Source organism: Dreissena polymorpha, chromosome 2, assembly GCF_020536995.1.
Source record: "Dreissena polymorpha isolate Duluth1 chromosome 2, UMN_Dpol_1.0, whole genome shotgun sequence".
Taxonomy (NCBI): Eukaryota; Metazoa; Mollusca; class Bivalvia; order Myida; family Dreissenidae; genus Dreissena; species Dreissena polymorpha.
Window position 1 is genome coordinate 69,773,875 of NC_068356.1, and position 23,249 is coordinate 69,797,123.

The following is a 23,249-nucleotide window of genomic DNA, read 5'->3' on the forward strand; positions in this document are numbered from 1 at the left end:
TAAAGAAGGAAAAAATTTGCTGTGTAACCATAATATCTTAAAGGTAAATAGTATGTGAAAGGGGAAACTGGTAAAAACAACTTTGATTAGTTTAAATGCTTGTCCAATAAGCATCTAAAAACTTATAAAATAAATCTAAAACTAATTTCTCAAAGCAATGCATCCAAGTACGGCACATTGGCACTGTGCCCGAAGAACACTGGCAATTAAAACGGCAAATTTCAACCAGCAAAACATTTGTTATTGTTTAATAAGAAATCATTTCAGGACGGAGGAAAATTAGTCTAGAATATAGCCAGGTGTTTTTTTACTAAGAAAGTGACGCCGATATTCAGCGTCTTCCCCTACCAGAATTTCCCCCCCCAAAAAATACAATTTCCCCTCTAAGAATATCATTTTTCCCCAAAATATAATATTTTACCCTCAAAGATATTTTTTCCTTTGGGTCAGTCGACCACGATCTTGCTCTCTCTCCCGACGAACCCCAGTGATTCTAAATATAGCAATTAAATAAATACGTCATGCAAATTTTATGCGGGCAACTGACTGCAATAATCACCTGCCTATTTCACTGGATTCCGGTCTTGCGCGAGTAGGGTATTTCGTCATTAAATACCGGAAACCAGTCGAATTTTCATCCGGGTTATAAAAGAGCCTAGATGTAAACGTGAAAACAGAAACAAGAGGGCCAAGATGGCCCTAGTTCGCTCACCTGAGAGGAGTCGGTTCATTTAATCTTTACTAAATGTAAAAATTGACCTAGATATTGTCCAGACAAACATCCTGGTCAAGTTTCATCATTATTTCATCTGCGAGTCAGGCCATCCTTTAAAAATTATTTGTTTGGCATAACCCAACCCAGGTAAATTTTGGTGGGTAGGTAGGTAGGGATTTTATTTTTTTTTAATATTTTTTTTTCTGACATTGAACTCCGACATATACCAAACTGAAAGGTAATTATCAAATAAAGCTCCAAGTCTTCCTCCTCTGGTAAAGATTTTTCTGCACCGTCCGTATCACAGCACGTGTATTCGTAAGTCTATTTTTTCTATAAAGCTCTTCGAAAATATAATTCAGATTGATAGTCGGTAGAAATTTTTCAAGTGATCAGCTTAAAAATAATTTATTGAGTGTTACGCTTCTTTTCATTTGCTTATTTTTTATACGACTTGCAGACCTGTTTACCCTACCGATTGCTTCTCAGTAGTATGGAGGGCATCTCTCAGTAGTTTTGGGCTGTTGTCAGTAGTTTAAACCTTTTCAATCATTTTGAGCAGTAAAACACCATGACTGGGTCACATATCAGTTTAACGGTACATAAAGTATTAGATAAATTTACTTGCTAATAATTTAATCTGTTAAGTGATTTTATTTGCTTATATTTGTTACAGCCTGTGCCATTTGGATTGGGAAAATTAGCGTGATAAACCATGAAATTGGAAAAAATAACGCGATAAACCATGAAATTGGGAACCATTAAGCAATATAAATATGATTATAAGTAACAGAATTAAAATAGTTTTTAAGTGCATGTTTGACAGCATTTTTATATTATAAAGTGCTGCTTTAATGTCTTCTTACAATGAAGACGATATTTAGTTAATATCCATCCACATGCATATTAAACTTGCAATAATCTATAGATTCTTAAATACACCATTTGATCATAAGCTCTTTAAGAGTAGCTATTAATTTAATTCGGTATTTTTTTAAATTAAATATCATAAGGGGAAAACATAAACAAATATTGACAAACACCCTTAAGTGTTCTTGTTGTGTTAATAATGTATTAAATGGAGTTAAAATAATGTATTTTATTTGTTTACCTTTCAATATCTTGCACTTGACAACCTCAGTTCAATGCTATTTCATTAAACTGTACAGCGTAACAAACATAATACAGCAGAAAATGCATATGAATCTTAGTATACACAGATCAACTAACATAATCAAATTATGTTTGTCTCTTTCTATTTTCGAACGATACTCATCTTATTATAATAAATGCTTTAACTTTGTGAGTAGACTTAACTCCAATTTTCCAACACTTGTTTCCGTGACGCACATTCCAGACAATACCAAACTTCGTCAGACCGACGGACATATCTGACAGATTATGACAATGTCCGATAGATTTTGCAATTCCGTCGGACCAAAATGTCCTACTTCAAAAAATATAATAAATATCTTATTAATCATCGTCTGATGCTCCGTGGGATTCAAATATTTGCCATCAAAACATGTAAAACTAAATACGTTAATACCTGTGTCGTTTTTATGTTTTCGATCTATTTGTGTCCTCCAATAAGAATAGCTCCCACATGTTCGGTTATACGCGTTATTTTCCGAAATAACTCGGATCAGGCGATACTATATTCGTAAAATATTCTGAACGAAGAGATGGAATTTGCCGAGTGTGTTCCGATGTATCTGAAATACAAACTGTTGCAACTCGGTATATTCCGTGACAGCGTCTGGGAATTTCCAAACGGATATTTATAAAGTACTAGTTCCACGCTCATATGTGCATGTCAATTCGCAAAATCCGAGAGCAGGGACCATGCAGCAAGGTGCTCGCATATGTTAGAGGTCATTTGTCTTCAATGTAAACAGCATTGCTAGCTCTTTAGCGGCGTGGTTAAGTGTCTGACTACTACTCTGGAGGTCGTGGGTTCAATCCCCGGCCTGAGCTCAGTGTTTTTACATTAATGGCGACGAGGTAAAAAGGTACTGTGAATGCGGGAGTCGGTCTGAGCTGTTTAATGGTTTCTGGTAGGGCCATGCGGTAGCAAGACATGCTGTAACGGGCGTGTCTGGGCCTTGAATAATTAAAAGGGGGAGGAGTGTTGCAAAAAGTAAGGTCACTTCCAACAGCCTTGCTGAAGGGCTAGCTCTTTAGCGACGTGGTTAAATTGTCTGACTAACACTCTGGAGGTCGTGGGTTCAATCCCCGGCCTGAGCTCAGTATTTTCACATTAATATTGAGAATATTGGCAAACAAATTTTGACAAGACTCCAGTGATTGATCATATTTTAATTGAAGGTACCTCAGATGAGCAGGAGACTGCTGAACCATACAATGTCGTAGACTTCAGGGCTCGCGCTGTCGTTCGCCATTGGAGCCATTTGAGAATTTGGCTCAAGAAAATTCTGATTTGCGAAAATGCTTAAATCTTGCAAATCTTTTTTTAAATTATCCGCCATTTAAATCCAGACTGGTTTTCTATAGTTTTTTCTTTGTTTCATTGAAAGTGTTCGCAAATTGAACAATAAACGAAAACCGGTCTGCACCAGAACACGAGACATCGCTTGACCTAAAAATAGTGTTATTGAAGCGCACGTGGTAGCTGGCCAATCAACATTGAGTTCGCTCACACATGATACGTGTATAGGGTCAATCATGCGTAGACACTTGGAATACTGTCGTCTGCCAACAATTTAGCGGCCGATGGCAAACGTCGTATTTAAAGATAAACAAATGACAAGAAGAGCAACAATAAATAATTTATCAGCTGATCACTTTAGACCTTTCTACCGACTATCGATCTGAATTAAAGGATGATCATTAAATAATTAGTTCTATGTTGATAATGTTACACCTTTCTGTTGATAATCGACTTCATCGTTTGAAATAAAAGGTGATAATTTAGAAGTTGTTTTTACCCACAAGCTATGATATTGTAGATAAAAATGTCAACCAAATGGTATATTTATTACGTATTTGATAGGCTACTGATTTTCATTTTATGCAATCTAACAATATGCAAATTTTGTTTCAAGTGCAGAACGCGTACAATTTTTCGGACTGTCGTTTTCGTAGACATTATTTTTCGCTGATTTAATTTTATTTTTCGGAGCTCTTTATAGAAGAAATAGAATGAGGAGTACACATGCAGTAATAAAGACGATGTGGTTTATATTATTTCGATTTGTATTTACTTTAAATTGCAATTGGAAAGACTATAACAAAGAAAAATTTGTAAGGGCTCTGGTGGGGTGGGAGGCTTTGCCCTTTATTCCTGTTGGGTTCCTTGTTCTGAGACCCCCGGCCTAATTTTCAGGATTTCAAATTTGGGACAACTTAATCCACTGTTAAGTGTACATGTATAAATTAACTTATGTTTGTACTTTGAAAAGTACCTTAATAATAATTTCTATATTGAAAACTGCATGTTACAGTGAAACCATTATTAATCGTCAGGCATTAATTTTCATAAATTTCGTCAGTCGACTGATTGGCGAATTTAAGATCCTAACGAACTATCATGCTCTATGTTTGAACAAAAACAAACACCGAGTTGAACAATATTTTAAAACTTTACCGTAGACATGAGGCATTAAATTCCAACATAATCCATGCACACATTCACTGCTGTTTCGTAATCAAGATTAATCCGGTTTTGACACAAAGGGATGTAGATTACACAAGGTACTTAACTGACACGTTACACTTCTTTAAAACGCGTGTGCAGTACAGCTGTATCGAATGCGTTGACTTCGTTTATGTAGAATGGTAATGAATTAGCGCTAATTGTTTATAACTTTATTACCCATTAGGTGCATTGTGTTTTTCAGGGGTTTTGCATATTAGCCATCACGCAGCGAATGCCGATGAAAGACAATAAACCAAATGGAAAGATGACGATGTGTGATCAACATGCGTATTTATCACAAATTAATAAAGAATATTTTAATTGCTGTTTGTTGTTGGATTGTTTGCGTTTAACCACACTTATTACTATTTTAAATGTATCAATTTATTTATTTTTAAATTATTGACATTATTGATTTATATGCCGGTAGTTTACTTTTTAAGAACAAACACACACATAGAGTTTATAATTTTAATGTTGATATCAGAATAAAAAAGCATTTTATTTGAAAAAAAACACTTAACAAACTGGAACCTCTTTTGTATAACACAAACAGTTTTAAAACGGTATTGACAGCATTTTAATAAAAATCATACCAACTAGAATTACGATTGTTATCAGTATGGCAATTGTAATAATAGAAAAAGACTAATGGGCAATTGGCTTCGTTGTTACAAACACTCGTTAACGGTTATTCGATCCCACTTGTCCGCTAATCATAACAATGAACGTGTGAATGGCATACATTAAGAGGGTCCATTACTGTCCCTTGAAAACAAAAGACTAGTTAATTGGCATTTGACAAACAGGCCCCACCTCCTGCAGTGATTCTCAAGTGTGTTCCCGCATTCGTACGATTTTTCGCAACTGCTATTGATCGCGAATATGTATTACACACAAATCGGATAATGACTGACGCATTTTTTTAAAATTTAAAATCAGAAATCGGCGAATTTAAGTGCTGACGAAATCGTCATTTTTATAAAAATGACGAAATTTTGTGCTGTCGAAAATAAATGGTTTCACAGTATATAATATCTGATATGCCCTTGTCATAAAAAGAAATATGAACAAGTGCATAGTATATATTATTATTTCAAAGCCACGACCCGAAAAAACGAAATCTAGTTGGCTCAAAGAAATTTTGGGCCAGCGCTAGCCCAGAGACTTTGATGCAGAAACTCAACAAATCAACTATCAATACTGTAAAGATGACAAGAGTGATTACTGTTCTGATTTTCAGGAGGAAGGAGACAATGAGAAGATAATCAATTATTTTAATTCCAGTCTCTATTCCGATATCTGATAATATCTAGTTATATATAGTAACATACTTGTTTAATGATATTACTAGATAGTACATACTTGATATATGTCATTATGATATAAATAAATACTATGTGTAACCGTCATTTCATTTTGTGTTTTCTCTCTTTTTGTTTGGTCTGACAAACACTCATCCGGTCTGACAGAATTTGTCAATCCGTCAGACCGAATGTCTGACACCAATCTGGACGTTTGGTATTGTCTGACATTTTCACTGTGCAGATTTCTGAAAAATATTTTTTATTTATTTTTTTCTCAAAGGTAGTATTTTGCGTTAATTGACACACGCATTACATTATTCCCTAATAACCATATGATATCCGTTGTAAATTTGAATGGTATATATTATTTTCGCCGTTAATCGCAATTTCTCGTCTGCTTGCCACCATCTTCGACGTGTGTATAAACAGGCGTGCTCAATCCCGATACATCGACTATCGTCGGTATTCTTTGCAATAGAGAGAGAGAGATATGTTTACTGGATAGCAACGTAAAATCGTATCTATTCGGCTAAATTTGCGAACCAAAACGCAAGTCAGTTGTTGTTCAGTGACGACTCGACAAGCTCGATCAGCACTCGTTCCCCTGGAGGCTTGAATTTTAACGTTTCTTACTACGCAAGCGCCAAAATGATTATGATTGATAAACTACCCGCAAAGACCGAAAATAAGCGAAAGTAAGATTAAAAACTGAAATTTGACCATTTTGATCGATGGACCTGTAGTTTTTCGGTACAAATCCTTAGTACGTAGTTTAGCCAAATAATCCGTAGCAATACGGCGAATCCGTAGAAGTTAACAGGTCTGGACTTGATATCGGCCGTTATATTGTAGGCAGACGACATTATCAACTGTGATATTCCATTATCTGCGCATAAATGACCAAATATTACCCGATAGCGAACTCAATGTTGATTGGTCAGCTACCATATGCGCTTCAAATTGTTCATGGAAACAAACAGAAAAATAGTTTTAAAAAACACTCCTGATTAAAATGGCGGATGTTTTCAATGAAATTTAACGAGATTTAAGCATATTCGCAAATTATATCTTTCTTGAGCCAAATTCTCTTTACTTTCGCAAATGGCCAACGACAGCACGAGCCCTGTAATAGTGAGCATTTATTCCAATAATAACACGTTCGCAATGCTCGCGCTGTCGTTTGCCATTTGAGTCATTTGCGAAAATATTGAGAATTTGGCAAAAGAAAGATCTAATTGCGAAAATCTAGTAAAATTTTGTTGAAAACATCCGCCATTTTAATCCGGACTGGTTTTCTATATTTGTCTCTTTGTTTCAATGAAAGTGTTCTTAATTCTAACAGTTAACAAAACCCAGTCTGTACCCGATAAGACATTGCTTGACCTTATTGTTAATGAAGTGCAAATGGTAGCTGGCCAATCAGCATTGAGCTCGCTTACACATGACATGACATTGTCGAATGAAACGTGAGGACGGGTGGAGCTAACGGATAATATTGGGTCATTCATGCACAGATGTTGTATAATTTGAATACACATTTAATACCGCCGTCTGTCTCCAAAATAGCGACCGGTCGGAAAGTCGTATAAAGAGATAAGCAAAATTAATGAAACAAAAACGTGATAATACCCGTCAATAAATATTTCTAAGCTGACCACTTTTTATCTTTCTACCGAATATTTACCGATCTGAATTAAAGAGTGATAATTAAATAATTAGTTATATGGCAATAATATTACACATCTCTGCCGATTGCCGAATTGAATTGAACGGTGATAATTAATTAATTTGTTGTTTTACTCCCAAACTTTCCTGAACGACAGCAGTGTATTTTAATTAAAGGGATACGAGAAAAACAGGAGCGGTTTTATTGTATTTAAAGTCTAATTAATCGCATATGCATATGTCAAATAAATAGGCGACTCAAATAAATACCGGTACGCGTTTTGTTCATAGTTATTCTAGATATCCTTGAAAGAGCATTCAATTAAATGACGCAAATATTCGGAAAGGATAAAAAGCGGAAAGGAAAAATTTAGCGGAAAGAATTTTTGGCGAGCAAAAAATTTTTTTTTTGGGGGGGGGGGGGGGGGGAAAGTAACAAAATTAATAATTCAGTCGGGCCGATTTTAGTGGATCTGTCGGGTTATGCCAAACAAAAGAATTTTTAAGGATGGCCTCATGATCAATGTACCTATGAAGTTTCATGATCCTAGGCGTAAGCATTCTTGAGTTATCATCTGGAAACCATTTTTCGAAGTTGAGTCACCATGACATTGACAGCCATTGTGTGAATTCGTTTTTTGGCACTGTGACCTTGACCTTTGACCTAGTGCCCTGATAATCAATAGGGGTCATCTGCGAGTCAAGATCAATATACCTATGAAGTTTCATGAACCTAGGCATAAGCGTTCTAGAGTAAATCATCCAGAAATCATTGTAATATTTCAGGTCATCGTGACCTTGACCTTTGACCTAGTGCCCTGAAAATCAATAGGGGTCATCTGAAAGTCATGATCACTGTACCTATGAAGTTTCATGATCCTAGGCATATGCGTTCTTGAGTCATCCAGAAACCATTTTACTATTTCAGGTCACTGTGACCTTGACCTTTGACCTAGTGACCTGAAAATCAATAGCGGTCATCTTCCGATGATCTTCGAGTCATGATCAATGTACCTATGAAGTTTCATGATCCTAGGCATCAGCGTTCTTGAGTTATCATCTGGAAACCATTAAACTATTTCCGGTCACCGTGACCTTGACCTTTGACCTAGTGACATGAAAATCAATAGGGGTCAGCATCTACGAGTCATGATCAATATACCTATGAAGTTTCATGATCCTAGGCCTAAGCGTTCTTGAGTTATCATCCGGAAACCATTTTACTATTTCGGGTCATCGTGACCTTGACCTTTGACCTAGTGACCTGAAAATCAATAGGGGTTATCTGCGAGTCATGATCAATGTATCTATGAAGTTTCATGATACTAGGCATAAGCGTTCTTGAGTTATCATCCGGAAACCATTTTACTGCTTTGGGTCACTGTGACCTTGACCTTTGACCTGAAAATCAATAGGGGTTATCTGTGTGTCATGATCAATGTATCTATGAAGTTTCATGATCCTAAGCATAAGCGTTCTTCAGTTATCATCCAGAAACCATTTTACTATTTCGGGTCATTGTGACCTTGACCTTTGACCTAGTGACCTGAAAATCAATAGGGGTCATCTGCGAGTCATGATCAATGTACCTATGAAGTTTCATGATCCTTGGCATAAGCGCTCTTGAGTTATCATCCGGAAACCATCTGGTGGACGGACGGACCGACATGAGCAAAACAATATACCCCCTCTTCTTTCAAAGGGGGGGGGGGGGGGGCATAATGAGAAAACTGCCCCCCTCCCAGCAGCCATGTTATTCAACTGACCGGAACCATTTTTGAACTCAACTCTCGTATCAAGGAAACAAATGTTCTCAGCAAATTTCATGAAAATTTGGCCAAAAATGTGACTTCTACTGTGTTCATGTTTTCACTATATACAAATAGAGAAAAATGCCCTGCCCACTGGCGGCCATGTTTTTTCACCGATCCCGACCATTTTCAAACTCATCCCAGATATCAATAAAACCAATGTTTTGACCAACTTTCAAGATGATTGTCCAAAAATTGTGACTTTTAGAGTGTTTACAAGGTTTCTCTATAGCCAAATAGGGAAAACTGCCACTATATACATATAGAGAAAAATGCCACGCCCACTGGCGGCCATGTTTTTTCACCGATCTCGATCATTTCGAACTCGTCTGAGACATCAATTGAACCAATGTTTTGACCAACTTTCATGATGATTGGGCACAAATTGTGACTTCTAGAGTGTTTACAAGGTTTCTCTATAGCCAAATAAGGAAAACTGCCCCGCCCACTGGCGGCCATGTTTTTCAACGCATCTGAACCAATTTTAAACTCAACCAAGATATCATTAAGACAAACATTTTGACAAAGTAACATGAAGATTGGGCATGAAATGTGACTTCTACAGTGTTTACAAGGTTTTTCTTTTTTTGACCTAGTGACCTAGTTTTTGACCCGGCATAACCCAGTTTCGAACTCGGTCGAGATTTCATTGGGACAAAGCTTCTGAACAAGTTTCAAGAAGATGGGAAAAGAAATGTGGCCTCTAGAGTGTTTACGAGCAAATGTTAACAGACAGATGGACATACGACGGACAAAGACCGGTCACAAAAGCTCACCTGAGCAATCAGGCAGGGTTCGCCAAAACCGTCGGTCCGCCGGTCCTGACCGGCAAATTTTTCTCAGGACCAACAAGTGATTTAAGATAATCGATCCGACTGACCAACACAATTGGATGAAAAATGGTTTCAAAAAGATCACTCAAAGTGTATAATGTGCTATTGGATTAATAGAAGGTAAATGCGTTTTGTTCAACTTCTGTCAAAATCCTTTTTTTGTTACCTTCATTTTGATGTTTTGATGTTTAAAGTTGGATTAGAATTGACTATCACATGCGAGTTCAAAATCAACGGTCTTTGTTTAAAAAAGCAACCGCCATTTTGTTTGTTCCATTTAATTTCTCCACAACAAAAACCGCATGAAAACTTGTTTCAACAGGCATTTGTGAGCATTTCTGTTAAATAGTTTCATTATTATATTGTTCTGGGAAGGATATATTTTAATTGACATACCAACAATTTCTGAAATCAATTGAAGTTTTTCCACCCAATGTACTATATTTCGGATAATTTCAAATTCGGACATGTGTTAATTTGTTGTTGATAGATTGTAGCATTATGTTTTGTGTTATTTCAGACAACAAGAATGGATGGTGGTAATTATCATGGGACTTTCTATCAACTAATAGGTGTGAAAGACATTAATTTAATTGAACCTGGAAATCAACCACCTCAGCTAAGAGAAAATATTTTAACAATAGGTGTTGTTTTAGAACTTGGGAAATTGGCTAATAAACAGAAATTGAAGTCATCCAAAGTAGTGTGAATGGGTGTGTGCAATTAAGTCAAACTTGATTGGATGTCACCCTAACTTTTCAAGAACACGGATTTGTAGAGCTGTGGAGACTAAAAACAGTTTGACATGCCTTTGGTTTATATGTGGTTTATTATTAATATAATAATTGTTTCATTATATCAACTTTGGACATGTTTTTATTGTACTTTAATTTGATCAAAACCAATTAACACCTAAAAGGTACTCTCTTTTGTTGTGTTTTGCTGTTATAGTTTAGTCAGACAGTGGGACTCACAGAAACTGATTCGGACTGACAAAAATTTCAAGTCTGTCAGTCCAAATGACTGACAGATTTTTCAAGTTTTGGCGAACCCTGATCAGGTGAGCTAAAAATGTCTGGAGTTCATACACGAAAAAAAAAAAATGTTCGGACTCGGCAAATACTAAACCCATCTACACATTTTTAAAGAACGACTAATCAAAAACCGTTGAAACGCAGCAAGATTCGAAGGTAATCGACAATGAACATTGTGAAAGTGAAAGTAGACAATCAGCAGCTGTCGCACTTTCCCCTTCCAATACTGTAGCAGATCTATATATCGTCTACCCATTAATAATGAAACTGAAATATCAAAATTGACATCGCCAGGGGTTTTTATCTGATTTTGGGGAAAGGGCCTGGCCTTTTTTGAGGGGAAAAAAATCATGCTAAATGCCGGATTTTGGGGGAAAAAATCACGCGAAACGCCGGATTTTGGGGAAAATAAGGAAAGTCTTAAATAATCGATTCAACAGATTTTCCTGTTTTTAAAACAAAATCAAGGCAAAAGATAATTTAATTATGCAAAATGTTATATTTTCTACACTGGATCAGGTCAATTTTTTTTTTTTTTTTTTTTAGGGGAAAAAAATGAAGTCTGGGGGAAAATTTACCTGCTGATGGGAAAAAAAAATCTGAGGGGAAAGGGCCGATTTTCGGCAGGTCCCAAAGAAGAAAAAAAAGCCCTGATCGCCCCCCAACCCCAGTACAGAAAAACAGTTGAAAACATCTCCCATAATTAGATCTACCCCTGCAACTTTATTTTCTAAGCCAGACGAAACGCAACCAAAACGTGATTGTCGTTTTAATTCTCAAGTATACAAATCCCGATACCCATGGCTATATCACAGTCAAACTAAACATGGGTTTATGTGTAAATATTGCGAGCTATTTGGATCCAGTAGTGACCCAAACAATTCCTATGTCACAACTGGTGCTGTATTTGGGGACAATTCCTCTAGGAGACTTTAAACTCACAATAATAGTGACAGAGACATGCCTCTGTAGATTAGTTATAGACATTGAAATAAACCATTATTTTTTATTTTTTCCCCAAATATGTCTCTTTCGTGCTCTATTTTCCCCTTTTACCCAGCGTCCAGCGTCTTCCCCTTTTTCTAAAACAAGAGGGCCTGAAAGGCCCAAAGTTGGTCACCTGAGATAACAAGATATTATTGGGACAAATCTTCTGACCAAGTTTCACAAAGATCGGAAAATAAATGTGGCCTCTAGAGTGTTAACAAGGTTTTACTATAGCCATATAAGGTAAATGCCCCGCCCCCTGGCAGCCATGTTTTTCAACCAACCCGCATCATTTTTGAACTTGTCCAAGATATTATCGGGATGGATCTTCTGACCAATTTTCATGAAGATCAGACAGTAAATGTGGCCTCTAGAGTGTTAACAAGATTTTACTATAGCCATATACATATAAGGAACAAGATGTGTTTGCGAAACACAATGTCCCCCTATATGGTGTTTGACCTTGAAGGATGACCAGAATTTTTCCCCTAAAAATAACCTCTCTCTCTCTCTCTCTCTCTCTCTCTCTCTCTCTCTCTCTCTCTCTCTCTCTCGACGAACACTCAAATCTGGGAATCCCAGTGATTCTATATATAGCTCTTAAAGTACGTCATGGAAACCGGGCAACTAATCGTATTAATCATGTGACTATTTTACTGGATTCCGGTCTTGCGCGAGAAGGGTGTTTTGTCAATTAATTACCGGAAACCAGTCGAAATTTCATCAAAATTATATGAAAGCCAAGATATAAATGTTAAAACAGAAAAAAAGTCTCACAATTGGCGTTCATACACGAACAAAATAAAACGATCGGACTCGGAAAATATTAATTGCGTTGACGCATTTTTAAGAATGAATCATCAAAAACCGTTGAAACCCAGCAGGACTCGGAGGTACATGTTATCAACATCGATTAATACTGTCGGATTATTGTGAAAGTGAAAGTAGACAATCGGCAGCTGCCGCACCTTTCCCTTCCAATACTGTAGCAGATCTATATCGTCAACCCATTCATCATGAAATTGAAATCATATTATTGACATCGTTCCCCGGCCCCAGTTGAAAACATTTCTCAATATAAGATCTACACCTGCAACTTTATTTAGGACTTTGACTTTAATATCATACTTGTTCATGTGTTTAAGAACAAAAAGGTCAGAGACATGCCTCTTTTTTTTAAACAAAACCTGAAGTCTGTAGGCGAGTTATAGACATTAAAATGAACAGTTTTTATTTTTTCCCCAAATATGTCTCTTTCGCGCTCGATTTTCCCCTTTTACCCAGCGTCTTCCCCTTTTTCTAAAAAAAACCCGTTGACCTTTCACCACTCAAAATGTGCAGCTCCTTGAGACACACATGCATGCCAAATATCAAGTTGCTATCTTCAATATTGCAAAAGTATTCATAAAATAAGCGGTTTGGGCCACATATATTTGACCTCTGACCTTGAAAAATGACCTTGACCTTTCACCACTCAAAATGTGCAGCTCCATGAGATGCACATGCATGCCAAATATCAAGTTGCTATCTTCAATATTGCAAAAGTATTTATAAAATAAGCGATTTGGGCCACATATATTTGACCTCTGACCTTGAAGGATGACCTTGACCTTTCACCACTCAAAATGTGCAGCTCCATGAGATACACATGCATGCCAAATATCAAGTTGCTATCTTCAATATTGCAAAAGTATTCATAAAATGAGAGATTTCGGCCACATATATTTGACCTCTGACCTTGAAGGATGACCTTCACCTTCACCTTTCACCACTCAAAATGTGCAGCTTCATGAGATACACATGCGTGCCAAATATGAAGTTGCTATCTTCAATATAGAAAAAGTTATTGCAAAATGTTAAAGTTGGTGCAAACAGACCAACAGACCAACAGACAGGGCAAAAACAATATGTCCCCCACTACTATAGTGGGGGACATAAAAATGCCCCGCCCCCTTGCAGCCATGTTTTTCAACCAACCAGCATCATTTTCAAACTCGTCCAAGATATTATTAGGATGAATCTTCTGACCAAGTTTTATGAAGATAGGACAATAATTGTGACATCGAGAGTGTTAACAAGGTTTTACTATAGCCATATAAGGAAAACTGCCCCGCAACCTGGCGGCCATGTTTTTCAACAAACCGGCATCATTTTTGAACTCGTCCAAGATATTATTGGGATGAATCTTCTGAACAAGTTTCATGAAGATAGGAAAATAAATGTGGCCTCTAGAGTGTTAACAAGATTTTACTATAGCCATATATATAGCCAAATAAGGAAAAATGCCCCGCCCCCTTGGCAGCCATGTTTTTCAAGCAAAGGTTACCATTTTTGAACTCATCCAAGATATCAGTGGCACAAATCTTCTGAGCAAGTTTCATGAAGATTGGAAAATAAATGTGGCCTCTATAGAATGTTAACAAGGTTTAACTATAGCCATATAAGGAAAAATGCGCTGCCCCTCTGGCGGCCATGTTTTTCAACCAACCGGCATCATTTTCAAACTCGTCCAAGATATTATTGGGATGAATCTTCTGACCAAGTTTTATGAAGAATAGACAATAAATGTGGCCTCTAGAGTGTTAACAAGATTTTAATATAGCCATATAAGAAAAAATGCCCCGCCCCTTAGCAGCCATGTTTTTCAAGCAAACGTAACCATTTTCGAACTCATCCAAGATATCATTGAAACCAATCTGCTGACCAAATTTCATGTGCCTCTAGGTAGTTAACCAGGCAAATGTTGACGCCGCACAACGGATAACGCACAACCGACGACGGACAAAAAGCGATCACAAAAGCTCACCATGGTGAGCTATAAAAAAACCAGATCGCTCATGATTTTCAAATTGAACAAGATGTGTTTGTCAGAAACACAATGCCCCCTAATGCGCCACTTTTTTTTTACCTTTGACCTTGACAGATGACCTTTACCTTTTACCACTCAAAATGTGCAGTTCCATGAGATAAACATGCATGCCAAATATCAAGTTGCTATGTTCAATATCTCAAAAGTTATTGCAAAACTTTACTGTAAGGTTAAAGTTTTAGGACATAATGACGGAATGACAGACAGATTGGCCAAAAACAATATGCACCGATCATTCGATCTGGGGGCATAAAAAGTTATGGAAATTTGTGTTTTATTTTTTGACGTTTGACCTTGAAGGTTGACCTTGACCTTTCACCACTCAAAATGTACAGCTCCATGAGAAGTAAAAGATTGAATGGAGAAATGAATTTATTTTTAATTTTTTGACCTTTGACATTAAAGGATGACATTGACCTTTCACCACTCAAAATGTGCAGCTCCATGAGATACACATGCATGCCAAATATAAAGTTGCTGTGTTCAAAATTAAAAATGTTATAAAAATTTATGTCTTTTATATTTTCACCTTTGACCTTGAAGGTTGACCTTGACCTTTCACCAAACAAAATTTGCATCTCCAGGAGAAGTAAGAGATTGAATGGAGAAATGAAATTATTTTTTTTTAGTTTTTGACCTTTGACCTTGAAGGATTACCTTGACCTTTCACCACTCAAAATGTGCAGCTCCACGAAATACACATGCATGCCAAATATGAAGTTGCTGTGTTCAATATTTACAAATGTGCAGCTCCATGATTTACACATGCATGGTAAATATCATCTATCGTTCTGGGGGCATAAAAACAAATTAAAATTCAAAAACAAAACTGGTCCATCACATGTGAACACTAACTTATACACTTACTTTGTATATACTGTCATTTGTGTCTGTTTCATCCGCAATATTCTCATCAACATCATCCTCTTGTCCCTGAAAATAACACACAAATTTCAATGAATATGATCATAGCAATGCACAATATTATACAATGACACTTGTTAAGATACACTACTCGGCCTGCGATTTTTTGCCTAAATCACCGACATGCGGTGGTCATTATTCATTTTGGTTGAAAAATCGCTGCAATCTCGCGCGTTTCATCAGACTAGGTTAAGCATGATCACCGCTAATGCTATAAATATAATCTCCGCGGTAATTCACCGCGATTCACCGCGTTCACTGTCAACGCGGTGAAGAACGATTTTCCTACGTTACATGTACATGTATAATCTTCACAGAAATTATAGCAATATGGGATTATTAGCATTGTTGGCAGATATAATTGAGTATCCTTTTTAAAATGTCAACATGTATTTCACACCCATGTCCCTGACAGGTTATCTTTGTCTTTTTAAATGCTGCGTATAAAACAAAACAGTGTTCGCACCTAGCTGTATGATAACCGTACCTGGAGGAGTGATAATTGCATTTTTGATTATGCAATTAACAGTTTGAAGCCAAGGAGAACTCATAACTGATTGTAATGTAGTCGTCATATTTTTCTGAGTCTCTCGATTCCCCGATACATACGTTTCAACTGTCTCAATCACATACATGCAACTTCTTCCGTCTTTATCCATTACACGATAATCCCGCATATGCCCGATTTCCATTTTAAAAGAGAATTCTGGTTAATATTGACAATAAGAGTCCTAAAGTATGTCATACACAAATGTTCGAAATTATCCAATGAATTTCGGCATATGTTTCTATTTAAAGATTTGATGAAATAAGCGCCAAATCAGATCAGTTGTATTGTACATGCGTAAATCACCTGACACGGTTTGCACGCGTCGTCTATTTTCGGTTACAAATTCTAGCCACAAATACATAGTGCAAATGAATTAAATTAATTTCTTTGTTCTGATAAAAAGTGCGCGAAAATTGGCGTGTGTGTATTTATTTGTAAACAAGGGCTGTTTGTAAAACATGCATGCCCCCCATATGGGCTCTCCGTTGTAGTGACAGCCATTGTGTGAATATGTTTTTTGTCACTGTGACCTTGACCTTTGACCTAGTGACCTGAAAATCTATAGGGGTCATCTGCCAGTCATGATCATTTTACCTATGAAGTTTCATGATCCAAGCCATAAGCGTTCTTGAGTTATCATCCAGAAACCATGTTACTACTTCGGGTCACCGTGACCTTGACCTTTGACCTAGTGACCTGAAAATCAATAGGGGTCATCTGCCAGTCATTATCAATCTACCTACGAAATTTCATGATCCTAGGCATAAGCGTTCTTGAGTTATCATCCGGAAACCATTTTACTATTTCGGGTCACTGTGACCTTCACCTTTGACCTAGTGACCTGAAAATCAATAGGGGTCATCTGCGAGTCATGATCAATCTACCTATCAAGTTTCATGATCCTAGGCCTAAGCGTTCTTTAGTTATCATCCGGAAACCATTTTACTATTTTGGGTCACTGCGAACTTGACCTTTGACCTAGTGACCTGAAAATCAATAGGGAGCATCTGCGAGTCATGATCAATCTACCTATTAAGTTTCATGATCCTAGGCCTAAGTGTTGTTGAGTTATCATCCGGAAACCATTTTACTATTTCGGGTCACCTTGACCTTTGACCTAGTGACCTCAAAATCAATAGGGGTCATCTACGAGTCATGATCAATGTCCCTATGAAGTTTCATGATCCTAGGCCCAAGCGTTCTTGAGTTATCATCCGGAAACCACCTGGTGGACGGACCGACAGACCGAAATGAGCAAAGCAATATACCCCTCTTCTTCGAAGGGGGGCATAATAAACGTTTCATAGCGGGTAAAACATTGATATCAATAATTTTAATTTCAATTTAAAGTTTTGTTGTGAATTTCAACTTAATTACCAGGGTACCTCGCGAAATATTTGGCATTGACATTTCCTCTAAATAAAACATAATTAAAACACACTGTATTGTAACCGTTACGCTGTTTCAGTTCCTTTTGTTATTGAAACAATTATTGTATTGTATACTGACTACACACAAGTGTGGTGTACATTTCATTGTATTCTTCAACGACCAATAAACAACTTAATTTAAGTTTAGATTTAATGCAACATGTCATTTTCTGGGAATCCAGAAAGGGAGTAAATTTTGAAATTGTCAAACTTTTATGTATATATTAGCAATTCTTATGAAAATAAATATCGTTATTTTAAATGTTTTAAGCAAGTATGTTTCCAAGAGCATATATGGGAATTAACTATGTGAGCTACTTCAAGATGTTAACAGCTATACAATCATTGTTTTGACAGACGACACGTGCTTATCTTCAGTTTGTTTCTGGTAATACACAAGATATTGGATGTTCAGGGCTTGATTGGATAATACCAACTAAATCGATAGTGCACATGCTTATCTAACATTTAGGGATCATCAACATGGGTCCTACCCTCTTGTACAGACCATAATACACAGTCCGATGGTTACTTTCAGTAGCACACGTGGTCAGAAGGTCGAGTAATAAAGCACAGAGATTATGATCTGAAAAATTGCACGGGGTACGAAATGAAACAGACTGCCACCAAATCAAACGATTCACCGCCTAATTTTAAGTGTAACAAACTATGTTTGAAACAATCAAATTAACGATAATTCCGAATGATCACTGCTCCCATTTTCAAAAGTATATGCCGTTCAACATTACTCGAGAAATTGTAAAGACAAACGTTTACTATTGATCCATCAAATGAATTTTACACGCTACTCAACGGTTTTATTAAATAGATCTAGCAGTCCAATCGGGATTGGAGACGCGTACATCACCTGAAGCAATGTGTACACTGTAACTCCAATATAGCACGGTCAATGGGGTCCAAGCCGCAAAACAGCATTATAACGGATCCGCGTTATAGGTTCTGAGCTCATTTACTGCAGGGCGCTATAAAAAAAATAGGTATAGAATAGCCTATAATATAGGTCATGTATATTGCCATTCTGTGTTGACGCAAATACATGCATATAAACCAAATTGTATCGATAACAGTATACATACCGCTTTTCTTATGTGCACATTTATCCGATAATCCAATAAAATTGCAACATCACTTAAAAAATAATAATCTTGAACATTAATGACGATATATGTTTAAGAAATTCGTAAACACAACCGTACGCATATATACCATTTTCAGAAGCGTTTAAGAGTACAGTGCATTATGGGGCAGAGCTTTCATTGGATGAGCGACTTTAAATTTAGATTGAATGCAATACGACTCATGTACAAAAAATTGTTTTATTGCGTCATACGCATGCAAAAAATGTGTTTCCCGGGGACTTTCTGCTGACGTGCAAAAATGAAAGTGAAACTCTGTTAACAATTACCGGTACACTGTGTTCGCATGTAACTAAATCGTCTGCATTATTTAATTTCTTATACACGAACTGAAAGATTAAATGAAATAATACTAGAATGATAATGAAATGACAGAAAAAGTAGTTTTATACTGTAGGCAGTATATTTCACAGCCGCTCATTTAATATAGTCAAACTGCAACCATATCAAAGTAAGAATGTTTCAATTGTTTTGAATTACTTTAATTGTATAACTATCCCGCTTGCTTTTAACTTATGGAAATTATCGCACTGAACTGCTCTGATGAGGAATACATGTAATAAACACTGACACGCGAGTTTTTCACACCTTTATTGACATTACACAACAGATTAACACCAATTAGCTGTCTGTGTTGTTTAACCTCGAGGCGATTATAATCAGTTCAACGGACAGTTGAATAAAGCAATCAACATGTGATTGCCGCCATCTTTTAATTGTCTGAAATTGCATGATACGGATTTGAATCAGAAATCAAATGGAAGGTTGGAGAAAAAATGGGATCCAAGCACCCTCCGCGTTAAATTGGATTCAGCGTTATAACGGAGCGCGTTATATTGGAGTTACAGTGTATATTTAAATTTAGATGCACATGTAAGTCATTTTCTGAAAATCGGGACGAAGTGATAGTATTCATTATTCAAATAAACCATTTGATTTTATTCAAATGGTCGACATTATTTATATTTCTGTGCATTTTAGCAACTCTTACGCAAAATAGATATCGTTTATTTTGGACGATTAAAGCAAGTCTCGTTCTGAGATTAAACTAAGTAAATTTCTTTGATATGGTTACTGACCTACAAAATGATGACATCGATGGTAATTGAATGAAGTATGCAGAGAAGCTGACGAAATGTTAAAACAATCGCGTAGAAGTAAAAATATCAGGTCATTATTATCTGTACCTGTTTCTTATATCCGCGAATTATCGCAGAGTGCCTCGGCATGATTCAGAGTGAATACTTGTTGTGGCTGCGGAGAAACTTCGAGAACAAAACAAGATGTGTTTGTGAAACACAATGTCCCCCTATATGATGTTTGACCTTGAAGGATGACCTTGACCTTGTGAAGGATGACCTTGACCTTTCACCACTCAAAATGTGCAGCTCCATGAGATACACATGCATGCCAAATATCAAGTTGCTATCTTCAATATTGCAAAAGTATTCATAAAATAAGCGATGTGGGCCACATATATTTGACCTCTGACCTTGAAGGATGACCTTGACCTTTCACCACTCAAAATGTGCAGCTCCATGAGATGCACATGCATGCCAAATATCAAGTTGCTATCTTCAATATTGCAAAAGTATTCATAAAATAAGCGATTTGGGCCACATATATTTGACCTCTGACCTTGAAGGATGACCTTGACCTTTCACCACTCAAAATGTGCAGCTCCATGAGATACTCATGCATGCCAAATATAAAGTTGCTATCTTCAATATTGCAAAAGTATTCATAAAATGAGCAATTTTGGCCACATATATTTTACCTCTGACCTTGAAGGATGACCTTGACCTTTCACCACTATAAATGTGCAGCTTCATGAGATACACATGCATGCCAAATATGAAGTTGCTATCTTCAATATAGCAAAAGTTATTGCAAAATGTTAAAGTTGGCGCAAACAGACCAACGTACAGACCAACAGACCAACGTACAGACCAACAGACCAACAGACAGGGCAAAAACAATATGTCCCCCACTACTATAGTGGGGGACATAAAAATCTGTATCCGCAAACTTTGTTGGTTTTGCGTGAGCCGTACTGTACAATAATTATTGTTATTTCAACAAATAAAGATATTGTTTGCAAATCAGGATTCAACATTCATTAAGTACGGTGTTGACTTTCATATTGGAATACATTTTCGCGATCTAATGTGATCGTCAATAATAATGACATAAGTTAATAAGTTGAAATTTAAATATAGTAGTCACCACCAATCACGGCGATTCGGGATGATTCTACGGCTGATCTTTATCCCGAGATGGTTGCAGTGAAATCACCTGTAGAGTGTTATCACAGTGAATTACTGCGATTTGCGGCGATTCATCGCGATTTGCCACGTTGGCCCAAACGCGGTGAACGGTGATTTAGGCAAAAATCGCAGGCCGCGTAGTGTATAGGAGACCTCCAATTTAAAAAGTTTGCAAAATACGTTTTTTGTAATTACTTTAATAAAATATTCAACTTAATGACATTGGTCATCACAATTAACTCAGATCTGTTACATTAAACACAAAATATATTAAACCTTTTCATTTTCTTTATCAGAGCTTTCATCATTTGTCTTCTCTTGGCCATTTTCTTCTGAACGCTGGGGGGCCGACACCAGCAATTGGATGAGGTCATTCAGTCCGACACTGTAGTCAAACAGGGTGTGTCCATCCACCAACTAAAACATTCATAAATTACAGTGTGATAAATGCTAGTTGTTGCACGACTATTGGTTAAAATAAAACAAGCAAATTTGTTGAAATGATATCCCCCGAAAATAAATATTGTGTGAAAGGTGGAAAGATGGACTTACAATGCCTATAAATAAACAAGAGCACCGCCTTGCGGGTGCAGACCGCTCATCTATTTTTCTTTTTAAAGGTGTAGGGACCTATGTCAATTTCAATCACAAAGGATGGAGGGGTGAAGTGGAGAAGTATATAGTGTGGGGGTGTGGTCATTCAGTACATTATTTTCCAAAAATGCAAAAAAAAATGAATAAAAATATTTTTTTATTTTTAGGGGGGGGGGGGGGGGGGATTCTTGGGTGGGATGGTTGGACGGTATTTCAAAAATAAAATAATAAAAAAAACTATTTGTGTTTTTTAACCATGTTTGAAAAAAAACGAGATGTGTTTGTCAGAAACACAATGCCCCCAATTGCGCCGCTTTGAAATTAAAAATAATAATAATACCTTTGACCTTGAAGGATGACCTTGACCTTGAACTTCCACCACTCAGAATGTGCAGCTTCATCAGAAAGCCGCTTTAAAATATTATTTTTTTACCTTTGACCTTGAAGGATGACCTTCACCTTGAACTTCCACCACTCAAAATGTACAGCTTCATGATAACGTCGCTTTGAATTATTTTTTTTACATTTGACCTTAAAGGATGACCTTGACCTTGAAGAATGACCTTGACCTTGAACTTCCACCACTCTAAATGTGCAGCTTCATGAGAAGGCCGCTTTGATTTTTTTCTTTTGACCTTTGACCTTGAAGGATGACCATGACCTTGAAGGATGACCTTGACCGTCCACCACTCAAAATGTGCAGCTTCATGAAAACGCCGCTTTGAAATTTTATATATTTTTTTAACTTAAAGGATGACCTTGACCTTGAACTTCCACCACTCAAAATGTGCAACTTCATGATAACGCCGCTTTGATTTTTTATATTTTTGTTGACCTTAGACCTTGAAGGATGACCTTGACCTTGAAGGATGACCTTGACAATGAACTTCCACCACTCAAAATGTGCAGCTTCATGATAACGCCGCTTTGAACTTTTTTTTGACCTTTGACCTTGAAGGATGACCTTGACCTTGAAGAATGATCTTGACCTTGAACTTCCACCACTCAAAATGTGCAGCTTCATGATAACGCCGCTTTGAAATTTTGTATTTGTTTTTTGACCTTTGACCTTGAAGGATATCCTTGACCATGAAGGATGACCTTGAACTTCCACCACTTAAAATGTGCAGCTTCATGAGAACACCGCTTTGATTTTTATTTTATTTTTACCTTGAAGGATGACCTTGACCTTGAACTTCCACCACTCAAAATGTGCAGCTTCATGAGATACACATGCATGCCAAATATCAAGTTGCTATCTTCAATATTAAAAAAGTTATGGCCAATGATAAAGTTTTCGGACGGACAGACGCCATATATTTAATATTTGACCTTGAAGGATGACCTTCACCTTCACCTTTCACCACTCAAAATGTTCAGCTGTATGAGATACACATGCATGCCAAATATCAAGTTGCTATCTTCAATATTGAAAAAGTTATGGCCAA

At 36.8% G+C, this 23,249-nt stretch overlaps 1 protein-coding gene across 1 annotated transcript in view; it reads right to left on the bottom strand.

The window, feature by feature from the left end:
• The window catches only part of LOC127867493 (E3 ubiquitin-protein ligase UHRF1-like), a 92,860-nt gene that overhangs the window by 54,382 nt on the left and 15,229 nt on the right, over positions 1-23,249 (bottom strand). The window contains exons 2-3 of the mRNA XM_052408672.1: positions 21,484-21,624; positions 15,747-15,812 (exon numbers count right to left, since the gene is read on the bottom strand). Coding sequence (XP_052264632.1) covers positions 15,747-15,812; positions 21,484-21,624 — 207 coding nt within the window. The remainder of the gene's footprint in view (positions 1-15,746; positions 15,813-21,483; positions 21,625-23,249) is intronic.